The 14256-nt window shown below is 44.2% G+C and overlaps 1 protein-coding gene across 10 annotated transcripts in view; it reads left to right on the forward strand.

Annotated features, from left to right (window-relative positions):
- The first annotated feature begins 77 nt into the window (after positions 1-77).
- Positions 78-14256, forward strand: part of Son (SON DNA and RNA binding protein) — a 33416-nt gene continuing 19237 nt past the window's right edge. For 7 of the 10 annotated variants that reach the window (XR_004946312.1, XM_036203519.1, XM_036203524.1 and 4 more), the window contains exons 1-3: positions 99-238; positions 4450-4616; positions 7161-13139. Coding sequence is in view for 9 of the 10 variants with exons in the window: in XM_036203519.1 (XP_036059412.1) it covers positions 162-238; positions 4450-4616; positions 7161-13139 (6223 nt within the window). In the remaining variant the exon portion in view is untranslated. Of the gene's footprint in view, positions 239-4449; positions 4617-7160; positions 13140-14256 lie in introns of all 10 variants that reach the window. The other 3 variants (XM_036203520.1, XM_036203528.1, XM_036203525.1) reach the window with 2 other exon arrangements.

Here is a 14256-nt window from a genome sequence, read left to right on the forward strand (position 1 = left end):
TGCTCGCTGATTGGCTCGTGGGTGGAGCGTGCCGGGCCGGACGCGCCCCTACGAGCCAATAAGGAAAGGGATAAAAGGAATTGGCCGCTGCGCCTCCTCCAGAGGCATGCTGGGAGCCTGGAGGACTAGCGAGGAGGAGTTGAGAGAACGGAGCGGACGCCATGGCGGCCGACATCGAGCAGGTTTTTAGGTCTTTCGTGGTCAGTAAATTCCGGGAAATACAACAGGAGCTTTCCAGGTAAACTCTTCCCAGACTTTTCTGCCCCTCGCGGGCTGTTAGGGCCTCGTCTATCCTTCCGTGGCATCTTTCACGGAGACGCCGTCGTTTCTCGGCTCGGGCCCCGCTACGGCCCCGCCTGGGCCTGGGATCCATTTTCCGGGCCATCCCCCCAATCTTCCGTTCGTTCCTTTCGAGGAAGATCGCCCCTTCCGTGGTGTTCGCACACGCCATTTCTTTTTTCGAGATAAGAGGTTCACCTTTCTTCGGTTTGAATATCCCCTACCCTTCAGCTACTCCGAGGCCCAGTGTCCACCAGGGACGGGCCTAGTTCCTTCTCCAGCTCCTCCTCCGCCGCCGCCTTTCCCCTCCCCCTCCCCGCCTCCGCGCCTTTCGCCGGCCGGCGTCTACGGCCGGAAAGGGTCTCTAACGGCCGCTTCTTGGGTAATCTTAAAACTTCATTATTGTTGTACGCTTCAGATCGTTTGGCGGCCGGAGTCTGTTTATTAGACTGCTCGAGCCCCAGTTAGTGTTAGACCGGATCTCTTTTAACAGTTGTAAACTCAAACATCTCAGTTCAGTATCAGACGCATGATAAAATGTTCGACAGAGGGATAGAAGGGGGCTTGGAAAGTAGTGACTGCTTAATTTTATTAATTAGGAAGTGGACTCTGTGTGTAGATCTGTTATTTTTCTTGCTACTCTGACTTAATGGGCAGATTTGAAGATCATCGCGCTGTTTTTGTCGCTGCTAGTAGACTTAAGAGATTACTTGGTTCCCAAAATTTCAAGTGGAAGAAATTTCCGAAGTTGTTTACTCCGGAAAATAGTGCGGGTTATGTTAAATGGTTTTCTTTTAGTTCGTTTCGTATAAAATGGCCGTTTCTTTAAAATACAGTAAGAAAGAGTTCTTGAAAAATAAATACTCCAAGTTAAAAATGTTCTTACGAATGGTGTAAATTGAGAACAGTAATATGTGAATTAGAAAATCAGCTGATAAGCAGTTGTAAATTTATGTACCTAAATTATATTATTAGCTAGGGTTATTGGTGCAATAATATTTTATTGCTGGAATTTTCGTGTTGTGTTTTTTTTTTTTCCAAGATGTAGTTTTTTTCGTACTTTTTTTCCCTTTCTTGTGGACAGGCTCTAATATCACTTCGAACAGCCTTGTCATGTAGCAGAAACTGCCCTCCCACTCATCACCTCCTAAGTGATGGGTGGGATCACAGGCTTGAGCTACTACCACTCTCTGAATTTTTTTTTTTTTTTTTTTCCTTTTTAGTTTTTCTGAAACAGGGTTTCTCTGTATAGGTGGCTGTCCTGGAACTCGCTCTGTATACCAAGCTGGCCTTGAACTCAGAGATTCACTTTCCTCTGCCTCCAGAGTGCTGGCATTAAAGATGTGTTCCACCACCGTCCATCTATTTTTTTAAATTAGGACTACATATATCCCCACTACGTTGCCTTTAAAAAAAATTTTTTTTTTTTGAGGCATTGGCTAAGGGAATGTAATTTTCCTGGAAACTTCTTTTTGTTGTCAGTTTGTTTTGTTTTTGAGATAGGATTTCTCTGTGTAGCTTTGCACCTTTTCTGGAACTCACTCTGTAGCCTCGAACTCACAGAGATCCACCTGGCTCTGCCTCCCGAGTGCGTCCGCCACCACTGCCCTTCTCTTTTTGTTGTTTTGAGGCAGGGTCTCACTGTCTAGCTCTGGCTGATCTAGAACTCACTATAGAGATCAGGTTGACTTTGAATTCACAGCAATCTGCTTGCCTCTGTTGGGATTAAAGTCCTGTGCTACCACAGCCACCCTTCTGAAAGTTTAAGTAGTTTCCTGTACTAATTGTATTTACTTGTTTTAATAAGCCTTGTTTTTAGACCCCCCCTCCTACCCCCCCCCCCTTTTTTTTGAGACAGGATTTCTCTGTGTAGCCCTGGCTCCTGGCTGTCCTGGAACTCATATAGACCTCAAAAAATCACAGATCCACCTGCCGCTGCCTCCCAAGGGCTGAGATTAAAGGCCTGTGATCACCCCCTCCGGTGTTTTTATAGCTTTTTATTACAATATGAGTGGTGGCTTTTTCTTGGTTGTTGTAGTAGAAAACTTAGAAACCATAAAAGAGAAAACAAAATTAACTACTGAAATTAGGTTCTTTCCTCCAATATAAACATGTCTTTTCTCTTTTTTGGAGGATGGGTTTTGAGACAGGGTTTCTTTGTAACAACTCTGGCTGCCTTGGAACTCACTCTGTAGACCAGGCTGGCCTTGAACTTGGAGATCTACCTGCCTCTGCCTCCCAGTTTCTGGGCTCAAAGGCGTGCATCACCACCCCTCAGCCATATGTCTTCTCTTAATGTGATCATTTTTGTATTGTGTGTTTTAGACATATATTATGTCCTTTGAAGTCTCAATAATTTCAACATTTTTCATAACTACTTAAATCCCTTTTCAGGACACATTGTTGAATAGCAAAGTGGCTTGAAATTCTAATTGCTTTTCAGTAATTGTAATTAACATCCTGGTAGCTTTAAGAAGAAATTATTGGCTGGGCGGTGGTGTTGCATACCTTTGATCCCAGCACTTGAGAGGCAGAGGCAGGCGGATCTCTTGAGAGTTGGAGGCCAGCCTGGTCTACAGAGCTAGGTCTAGGACAGCTAAAGCTACACAGAGAAATCCTGTCTTGAAAAACCACAAATTTTGGGGGGAGGGGTCTTTCAAAAATTTTTTTCAATTAATTAATTTTTTTTGGGGGGGGGTTGAGACAGGGTTTCTCTGTGTAGCTTTGGAGCCTTTCCTGGAACTCACTCTGTAGCCCAGGCTGGGACTTGAACTCGCAGAAATCCACTTGGCTCTGCCTCTCAAGTGCTGGGATTAAAGGCATGCTCCACCACCGCCCAGCTCCTGAATCCCAGTGCTCAGGAGGCAGAGTTAGAAAGATCCCTATAAGCTGGTCTAAAGTAGTGAGTTCCAGGCCAGACAGAATAAAGAGACCTGTTTCAAAAATCAAACAAAAAAACCAGGGTATGTATGTATAAATGCTTAGAAAAAGTGTAAAATAATTGTTTTATAAAGTCTGCAAAGAGCATTTCAACAAACAGCATGCTATAGGGCATGATAGGTCTAAAACTTTTTTTTTTGATTTGCCACTCCAGCAAGCTATTTTTCCCCCATTTGCTTATGTACTCATTAGTATGGATGGTGAGACTAACGTTTAGATGACTAAAATACACAATTTATTTTGTACAGATACATTTCTTCCATTTATAGAAACAGAATAATAGTCCTGATTGTAGAGTTTTGTTAAGATTGCATGATTTTTTAAAAATATGTGGCAGGCCAGATGTGCATGCTGTCAGTTGGAACCAGCCAGGGCTACATAGTGAGAACTTTGTCTTAAAAACAAAATGACAAAAGAGTGGCCCTCGTCAGTACTACGAGCGTTATTAGAAAACCAGCCATTCCTCACTACAGTGTTTTGTTTCTCCAATGAAATTGTTAGGTAGTAGTTTATGTGTATTCAATTTGTAAAATTCTAGTTGAAACAATGATTAATTTTTTTTTTTTGGCAAGTGTACACAAAAATAGTAAAAATGTTTACATGAGTGACCTTGTTTTATCTACAGTAATATTCTTTGGCCCTGTGATCTGAAAATAGGTTAAGCCATGTACCATTTTACTATTAGTATAAACTAGTTCTGTGTGAATTTCTTGAATTACAAGAATTGTTTAGGTGCAGAATTTTTAATAGGTGTAAATTACTGGATACTATTTCCTTTTTAAATTCAAAGACATTTCACTCAAAGTCTGAACCTGAAGAAAAGCTGCAAGTAACCTTTTACCCAGTGTCTGCCTTGACTGGTTGTTAACGGTGTACAGGGGTGACTTTATTGTGGCCACACTTTCTGCCATAATGTTGGGTCATCTATTTTTTTTCTTTGTGTATTGGCTCATTAATACTTAGGTAACTGAAAGCTTTAAGTTAGTTTATTTTAAAACTTAGAAGTATGCGTTTAAGGACTTTTCTCTATCACAGTTCTGGAAACTTTGTGTAAAAATAAAAGCATTCCATCTGCTAGTGTTAAGAAGAATTATTAATGGCAAACATGAACTAGAAAATGTGAGTTGTATGGGCAATATAATGTCATGTAAGATTATGTTCATTAGGTTGTTAATGTTGAATCATGGTGTGATAACAGTATTCATGAAGATTAAATGTTCTCTTGTGAAGCGGAAGGAGTGAAGGCCAGCTGAATGGGGAAACAAACGCACCAATTGAAGGAAGCCAGGCGGGTGACACAGCGTCCTCTACGCGGAGTCTCCCAAATGAAGAGATCGTGCAGAAGATAGAGGAAGTCCTTTCTGGGGTCCTAGACACAGAACTGCGATACAAGCCAGGTACGTCGAGGGTAACTTTAAAAGTCTGAAAAATTTCTAATGTTGGTAGCATGGTTTCTAGGTTAATCTTTTTGTTTGTTTGTTTTTTAAGACAGGGTTTCTCTGTAGCTTTGGAGCCTGTCCTGGAACTCTGTAAACCAGGCTGGCCTTGAACTCAAGAGAGATCCACCTGCCTCTGCCTCTCAAGGCCTCTGCCATCACACCTGGCTAGGTTAATCATTTTTTATAGTGTCTTAAGCTCCTCCTTTGAAAACAGTTATATTCAAACATGGATATTGGAGCACTTTCTTGACTTACTGGTAAAATAAGATTTTTTTAATCTCTAATTGTTTTGTTGTGACTAAAATGGCAGGATTTTTCTATATGTGTCTTTGAAGGATTGTATTAATATCAGTTCTTTTTAAGATGGGTTTTGGTGTCTTTTTTTTTTTTCCCTAATTTTTATTTTGCATATATGAACGTATTTGAGTATATGGAAATGTAGCTTGTGTGTGGTTGGTGCCTGAAGGCAAGAGGAGGGTATTGGATCCTATGGATTGTAGTTCAGAGAGTTGTGAGCCACCAAGTGGGTGTTGAGAACTGGTCAGGTTCCTTTGCAAGAGCAGAACAATCTCTTAAGCACATTGTTCTAGCCCCTAAGTATCAATTTTGTAAAGTCCAAACTAAATCTTTAGTGGTTTTTAAGACACCTTAGAGTTTGTTTTAAATCCCATGCTTAGAAGTTGACTTGTGCTAGGTCATAGTGCCGCACACCTTTAATCTCAACACTTGGGAGGCAGAGGCGGTTGGATCTCTCTGAGTTCAAGGCTAGCCTGGTCTACAGAACAATTTTCACGACAGCCAAGGATACACACAGAAACCATGTCTCAAAAAACAAAACAAAACAAAACAAAACAAAAGTTGACTTGTTTGTACAAAGCAAGTTGAAGTACAGTCATTGCATAGTATTTCCTTTTTGGAATTGATTAAATAATTGGTGCTTACAAATGACTTGGTTTAATCCCCAGCCATATGGCAGCTCATAACTGTCTGTAACTCCAGGATCCAACACCTTCACACAGATACACATATAGGCAAAACCCAATAAGAAATAATTAAAAAAATGAAGAGTTTGTGATTAACCACAAAAATAAATTATTAATTGTAGGAATTAGGTGTGTGGTATGGTTCTCTCTGATAAGACATGGCTTAAAATAACAGCTAGTCTTGCTTAGATCATGGCTCTGGCATTCTTGTTTGTTTAGGTATAAACTACTATTTTATGCTGTGAAATAAGCAATAGAAAATGATTCATTTTCTTCTGATACAATGTTTAGTGTTGGTATTTTTTTCTTTGATAGTAGGAATCCCTGTTATATTTGACTAGCATTTCCTTAAGATTTGTCAATTTAAAAAATTTTAATTACATGTGTGTGAATATGTGCAGGTGTCTGTGGGAACCAGAAGAAAGTGTCAGATCTTTTGTGATCTGCCTGATGTGGGTGCTGGGAACTGAACTCAGGTCCTTTGGAAGAGCAGCCAGTGCTCTTAACCACTGAGCCATCTCTCCAGCCCCAGGATTATCAAATTTTAAGCCGAGCAAGTGACATATCACTTCCTGTATAAATGAGGGCTAATGAAATATTAGTAGAAGTTATTTAAATGAGAGACTTTTATCTTTGGACATTAATCTTATTAGTTGCTGTAATGGGAGTTATTTTCTTTTAATAGAAATTGAAACAAAATATGAAGTAAATTCATTGACATAATTTTTAAAAACTTGCTATAATTTGAGAACAAAAAGGTTGTGGGGGGAGTTTCCTTTTTTTGAGACAAGGCCTTAGTTTGTAATTCTGACTGGCCTAGAATTTTGTAAACCAAGCTGGCCTTGAACTCACCGAAACCTGCTAGCTTCTGCCTACAGGATGCTGAGATTAAAGGCATGTGCCATCATACCCTGCCTAAGAAAAGAATGATTTTCAAAATATTGTGTTTTTGTACCCACATATGAGTGGGTAAGTATCCATGCATGCATGTGTAAACAGCCATGTGTATGTAGACTGCCTTTTTGTGAAAGTCAGGTAATTTGTGGAGTTGGTTTTCTTCTATATTGGTGATTAAACTCAGATCATCAGGTTTGGCTATAAGTGTCTTTACACACTGAGCTGTGTCATTGACCCTAAGGAAAAAAATAACTTTAGATTTTAATGACGACCCCCCCCCCCCCCCCCCCCCCCCCCGTCGCTAGGGGTAAGAATTGAAGCTAAGTCTCTGTACATGCTAAGCAAACACTCTGACTTTGAGCTATATCCTACCTTAAAATATAATTCATTCAGTTCTAAATAGGTTTTTGTGTTAGCAAGAATTTATTTTCATGATTTTAGTTTTATAAATCCTGGAGAGATGGCAGCCCTCAGGTTTACTGGTTAATAGACAATAGATTATTTTGTAAATTTTATTTACAGTAATATTAATTATACAATGACTTCTACATGTAAATGAAACAAGTGGCAATTTGTATGAATCTACTTTGGGGAATGGCTGACAAGTTTTCATTACTTCCAGACTTGAAGGAGGCCTCCAGAAAAAGTAGATGTGTATCTGTACAAACAGATCCTACAGATGAAGTTCCCACCAAAAAGTCAAAGAAGCATAAAAAGCACAAAAATAAAAAGAAGAAAAAGAAGAAAGAAAAGGAAAAAAAATATAAAAGGCAACCAGAAGAACCTGAGTCCAGGTTGAAATCTCATCATGATGGGAGTGTTGATCTAGAATCTGATTCCTTTTTAAAGTTTGATTCTGAATCTTCAGGGATGACACTGGAACATCCTGTAAGAGCAGTTGGCTTTTCTGAGGCCAATGAAACCCCTGTAGTGCTGGAACCTCCAGTAGGATTGGTGGAGGTTCAGGAGTCACATCTGTTAGAGACTCCGAAGCCTGCTACCAAGCCTGCAGAACTGTCCTTTGGATCTACACCAGTAATCTCAGAGCAGTCTGAGCAGCCTGTGTCAGTAATGATGGAACCATCACCGACAAAGATTCTGGATTCCTTTGCAGCAGCAGCAGCGCCGGTGCCTATGTCAACTGCAGCGCTGAAGTCACCTGAGCCCGTTGTAACAATGTCAGTGGAGTATCAGAAGTCTGTGCTGAAATCTTTGGAGACTACGGCTCCAGAGCTATCAAAGACCACGCCGGTAGAGCTTCCCGTAGCAAAAGTGCTTGAGCCGTCAGAAGCCCTCATGATAGTATCAGAGACACCTATTGAGGTGCACCCTGAACCAAGCACATCACCAATGGGTTTTCCAGAGCCATCTACAACTGATGCACTAAGATTGCCAGAGCAGCCTGCAGAAGCCCCATCGGAGATCGCAGATTCAGCCCTGACAAGACCTCAGGAGTCACTGGAGCTGCCGAAGAGCACAGCGGTGGAGCTGCAGGAGTCGTCGGTGGCCTCAGCCCTGGAGTTGCCGGGGCCACCTGCGACCTCCATGCTGGAGTTGCAGGGGCCCCCTGTGACTCCAGTGCTGGAGTTGCCTGGGCCCTCTGCCGCCCCAGTGCCAGAGTTGTCAGGGTCCCTTTCTACCCCAGTGCCTGAGTTGCCAGGGCCCCCTGCCACAGTAGTGCCTGAGTTGCCGGGGCCCTCTGTGACACCAGTGCCACCATTGTTGCAGGAATTGCCAGGGCCTCCAGCGCCATCCGTGGGGTTGGAGCCACCACAGGAGGTACCAGAGCCACCTGTGATGGCACAGGAGTTGCCAGGGGTGCCTGCAGTGTCAGCGGCAATAGAATTGACAGGGCAACCTGCAGTAACAGTAGCAATGGAGTTGACCGAACAACCTGTGACGACGACAGAGTTCGAGCAGCCTGTGGCGATGACGACGGTGGAACATCCTGGGCATCCTGAGGTGACAACAGCAACAGGGTTGCTGGGGCAGCCGGAGGCAGCGATGGTGCTGGAGTTGCCAGGACAGCCAGTGGCAACCACAGCTCTGGAGTTGTCTGGGCAGCCTTCAGTGACTGGGGTGTCAGAGTTGTCAGGGCTGCCTTCGGCAACTGGGGCACTGGAGTTGTCAGGGCAGCCTGTGGCAACCGGGGCACTGGAGTTGCCTGGGCAGCTTATGGCAGCTGGGGCACTGGAGTTCTCGGGGCAGTCTGGGGCAGCTGGAGCACTGGAGCTTTTGGGGCAGCCCCTGGCAACAGGGGTACTGGAGTTACCAGGGCAGCCTGGGGCGCCAGAGTTGCCTGGGCAGCCCGTGGCAACTGTGGCGCTGGAGATCTCTGTTCAGTCTGTGGTGACAACATCGGAGCTGTCAACGATGACCGTGTCGCAGTCTCTGGAGGTGCCCTCGACGACAGCGCTGGAATCCTATAATACGGTAGCACAGGAGCTGCCTACTACATTGGTGGGGGAGACTTCTGTAACAGTAGGAGTGGATCCCTTGATGGCCCAAGAATCCCATATGTTAGCTTCTAACACCATGGAGACCCATATGTTAGCATCCAACACCATGGACTCCCAAATGCTAGCATCCAACACTATGGATTCTCAGATGCTAGCATCCAATACCATGGATTCCCAGATGTTAGCATCTAGCACCATGGACTCCCAGATGTTAGCCTCTAGCACTATGGACTCCCAGATGTTAGCAACTAGCTCCATGGACTCCCAGATGTTAGCAACCAGCTCCATGGACTCCCAGATGTTAGCAACCAGCTCCATGGACTCCCAGATGTTAGCAACCAGCTCTATGGACTCCCAGATGTTAGCAACCAGCAGTATGGACTCCCAGATGTTAGCAACCAGCTCCATGGACTCCCAGATGTTAGCATCCAGTTCCATGGATTCCCAGATGTTAGCAACCAGCTCCATGGACTCCCAGATGTTAGCAACCAGTTCCATGGACTCCCAGATGTTAGCATCTGGTGCTATGGATTCTCAAATGCTAGCTTCTGGCACCATGGATGCTCAGATGTTAGCATCTGGTACCATGGATGCCCAAATGCTAGCATCTAGTACCCAAGATTCTGCTATGATGGGTTCAAAATCTCCTGATCCTTATAGGTTAGCTCAGGATCCTTACAGATTAGCTCAGGATCCCTATAGGTTGGGTCATGACCCCTATAGGTTAGGCCATGATGCTTATAGGTTAGGACAGGACCCCTATAGATTAGGCCATGATCCCTACAGACTAACTCCTGATCCCTATAGGATGTCACCTAGACCCTACAGAATAGCACCCAGGTCCTATAGAATAGCACCTAGGCCATACAGGTTAGCACCTAGACCCTTGATGTTAGCATCTAGACGTTCTATGATGATGTCCTATGCTGCAGAACGTTCCATGATGTCATCTTATGAGCGCTCTATGATGTCTTATGAACGCTCTATGATGTCTCCTATGGCTGAGCGCTCTATGATGTCAGCCTATGAGCGCTCTATGATGTCAGCTTATGAGCGCTCCATGATGTCACCTATGGCTGAGCGTTCTATGATGTCAGCTTATGAACGCTCTATGATGTCAGCTTACGAGCGCTCCATGATGTCCCCTATGGCTGATCGATCTATGATGTCCATGGGTGCCGACCGGTCTATGATGTCATCGTACTCTGCAGCTGACCGGTCTATGATGTCATCGTACTCTGCAGCTGACCGATCTATGATGTCATCTTACACTGATCGATCAATGATGTCTATGGCAGCTGATTCTTATACTGATTCTTACACTGATTCCTATACCGAGGCATATATGGTGCCTCCTTTGCCTCCTGAAGAGCCCCCAACAATGCCACCATTGCCACCTGAGGAACCACCAATGACACCACCATTGCCTCCTGAGGAACCACCAGAGGGTTCAGCATTATCTACCGAGCAGGCGGTATTAACAGCTGACAATACTTGGCCTACAGAGGTGACATTACCTACTGAAGAATCTGTAGCACAGCCTGAGCCTCCTGTGAGTCAAAGTGAGATTTCAGAGCCTTTGGCAGTACCTGCTAGTTATTCAGTGTCAGAATCAGAGGCTTCAATGTTAGCATCAGAGGCTGTTATGACTGTTGCAGAACCTGCCCAAGAGCCAGAATCTTCACTTATATCAGCACCAGTTGAGTCTGCTGTAGTAGCAGAACATGAAATTGTTACAGAGAGACCAGTGGCTTACATGGTTTCTGAGGCTACCATGTCAGCTGAACCAGCTGTGTTATCAGAGCCTTCTGCTATGTTGGAGACATCAGAAACATATGATTCCATGAGGCCATCGGGACGTGCTATATCGGAGGTATCTGTGAGCCTCCTGGAGCCAGCAGTAACTATGTCACAGCCAGCAGAGAGCAGTCTGGAGCTGCCATCCATGGCTGTTCCAGCACCTCCCACTATGACTACCCCAGAATCTCCTGCTGTTGCCGTCCCAGAACTTCCTACTGTGGCTGACCCAGAACCTCCCATTATAGTTGTTCCCGAAACCCCCACTGTGGCTGTTCCAGAGCTTCCTGCTGTGGCTGCCCCCGAGCCTCCTGCTATGACTACTCCAGAGCTTTCCTCCATGCCTGTCGCAGAGCCTCCTGTGGCTGTCCCGGAGCTCCCAGCTTTGGCTGACCCAGAGCATGCTGCAACTGCAGGGTCAGGTGTCTCTTCCCTGGAGCCTTCTGTGCCTGTCTTGGAACCAGCAGTACCAGTCCTTCAGCCTGTTACGGTTGTTTCAGAACCATGGGTTCCTGGACAGGAACCCACTGTGGCAATTTCAGAACCCGCTGTCACCGTTTTGGAGCATACTCAAATAATATCACCTGAGATGGCTTCAGAGTCTTCACCAACAGTAGTGGAGTCCAGTGTTCTGTCATCACATGTTATGACAGGAATGAATTTACTTTCTGGGGATCAAAGTCTTGGTCCAGAGGTTGGTGTGCAGGACAGTCTGTTACATCCAGGTGAAGAGCCACATGATGGAGGACACTTGAAAAGTGACTTGTATGAAAATGAATATGATAGAAATGCAGACCTTGCTATAAACAGTCATTTCATTGCTAAAGATGTGGAGCATAATACATTGTGTGCTGCTACCATTGGTCCTCTTGGTGAAACAAGTGAAGAGAAAGTTTTGCCCGTCGTGGAGACAAAGGAAGTCACAGAATTGGATACCTGTCCTGCTGTTAGTGAAGCTGATGTAGGAAGAAGTCTATCTTCCCAACTTGCTCTGGAACCAGATACAATGGGAGCTAGTAAGGGGTTGGAATTTGTCACAGCATCTGTTCCCAGTTTAGATAGTAGATATGATGTTGAAATATCTTTAACTACCCAAGATACTGAACATGACATGGTGATTTCCACCAGCCCCAGTGGTGGCAGTGAAGCTGACATAGAGGGACCTTTGCCTGCTAAAGACATTCACCTTGATTTACCATCTACAAATCTTGTTTGTAAGGATACAGAAGACTCATTACCTATAAAAGAGAGTGACCAGACAGTAGCAGTTGCTCTTAGCCCTAAAGAAAGCAGTGAAGATAAAGAAGTACCTCTTCCCAATAAAGAAACAGTTCCTGACTCAGTGTATCCTGCCAGCATTGATGAGATTAATGAAGCCGACTTAGTGAGACCATTACTTCCTAAGGACATGGAACGACTTACAAGCCTTAGAGCTGGCATTGAAGGACCTTTACTTGCAAGTGAAGTTGAACGGGACAAATTGGCTGCCAGTCCAGTTGTAATTAGTATACCAGAAAGAGCTTCAGAGTCTTCTTCAGAGGAAAAGGATGATTATGAAATTTTTGTAAAAGTTAAAGACACACATGAAAAAAGCAAGAAAAATAAAAACCGTGACAAAGGTGAAAAAGAGAAGAAACGGGACTCTTCGTTAAGGTCTCGGAGTAAGCGTTCCAAGTCTTCGGAACACAAGTCACGCAAGCGTACCAGTGAGTCTCGCTCTAGAGCAAGGAAGAGGTCATCCAAGTCCAAGTCTCATCGTTCTCAGACACGTTCACGGTCACGTTCAAGACGCAGGAGGAGGAGTAGCAGATCAAGATCTAAGTCTAGAGGAAGACGGTCTGTATCAAAAGAGAAGCGCAAGAGATCTCCAAAGCACAGGTCCAAGTCCAGGGAAAGGAAGAGGAAAAGATCAAGCTCCCGGGACAACCGGAAAACAGTTCGAGCTCGGAGTCGAACTCCAAGTCGGCGGAGTAGGAGTCACACTCCTAGTCGTCGGAGAAGGTCTAGATCTGTTGGTAGAAGGAGGAGTTTCAGCATTTCCCCGAGCCGCAGGAGCCGCACCCCCAGCCGCAGGAGCCGCACCCCCAGCCGCAGGAGCCGCACCCCCAGCCGCAGGAGCCGAACCCCCAGCCGCAGGAGCCGCACCCCCAGCCGCAGGAGCCGCACCCCCAGCCGCAGGAGAAGATCAAGGTCTGTGGTAAGAAGACGAAGCTTCAGTATATCGCCAGTCAGATTAAGGCGATCAAGAACACCTTTGAGAAGAAGGTTTAGTAGATCTCCCGTTCGTCGTAAAAGATCCAGGTCTTCTGAAAGAGGCAGATCACCCAAACGTCTAACAGATTTGGGTGAGTCATGTTTTACATTGTAATAGAGTATGAGTTAAGCTTGATTTCTGATGATCTTGAGTCAAAAGGAGTATTTTTGGTTGTTGGTTTAGATATCGTTCAGTTGGGTTTAGAAAATGAAGGGGAATGAGTATACTTGAAAGGTTAAAAAGATATGCTATGGGGAGTCTGCAGAGCCTTGATGTGTCTGTACTTGTTATTTTACCCTAATTAAAAAACTTGTAGCTGGAGAAGCCTTGTACATATTTCAACACATGGCTTTGCAAATAAGCAGAATTTGAAAATTTCTCAGTAGTTTTCTTTGGCTTTTTTTTTGAGACGAGGTCTTAGTCTGTAGTTCATATTGGCATGGAATTTCCCATGTAACCAGCCCAAAGTGGCTGTGTTCTTTCCTCAGGTTCCTGTTAGCTGGGATTACAGGATGCCAGACTTTAGCTTTCATATCTTAAAATGGCAAGCTAGGATTGTTAAATGGGAAGGTTATTCTAAGTAATATGATTGGTTATTGAAATTGGGAAATTTTGTATCTGAGAGTGAAGGATGCAACTTATTTAACGAAGTGATAATCATTAATTAAGAATCTGTGTTTTACTTTAAAAGTAAATGTTTTCTAGCTGGACAGTGGTGGCATACACCTTTAATCCCTGCACTTGGGTGGCAGAGGCAAGCAGATCTCTTGATTTCGAGGCTGGCCTGGTCCATAGAGTGAGTTCCAGGACAGCCAGAGATACACAGAAAATCCAAAAAGAAAAAAAAAAAGAAAGAATTCTCTTTCTTATTAAAACTTTAAGTATGATTACCTGGCAGGTAATTTTTTGGATAGGGCAGTCTAAAGAAAAAGACAAGACAGCAGAATTTGTATTTAGTTTGACAAGAGTTTTCTGATATCTTGTTTTCTCAGAACTGAGGAACAAGTAATAACTCCAGTGATTGCAAATTAGTGAAGGAAGCTGCTAGAATGTGCTCCTTTTTCCAAAGGACAAAACTTACAGTAGAATGTAGTGATTGCCCTAGTGCTGACGGTGTAGGGGCACATTTGCACAGTGGAGAGGAGTGTTAGTTAGTTCTGACTCAGGCTTTGTGAAAGAGATGGCACTTGGGCTTAATGAGGGATTAA

Source organism: Onychomys torridus, chromosome 12, assembly GCF_903995425.1.
Source record: "Onychomys torridus chromosome 12, mOncTor1.1, whole genome shotgun sequence".
In the NCBI taxonomy this organism is placed as follows: Eukaryota; Metazoa; Chordata; class Mammalia; order Rodentia; family Cricetidae; genus Onychomys; species Onychomys torridus.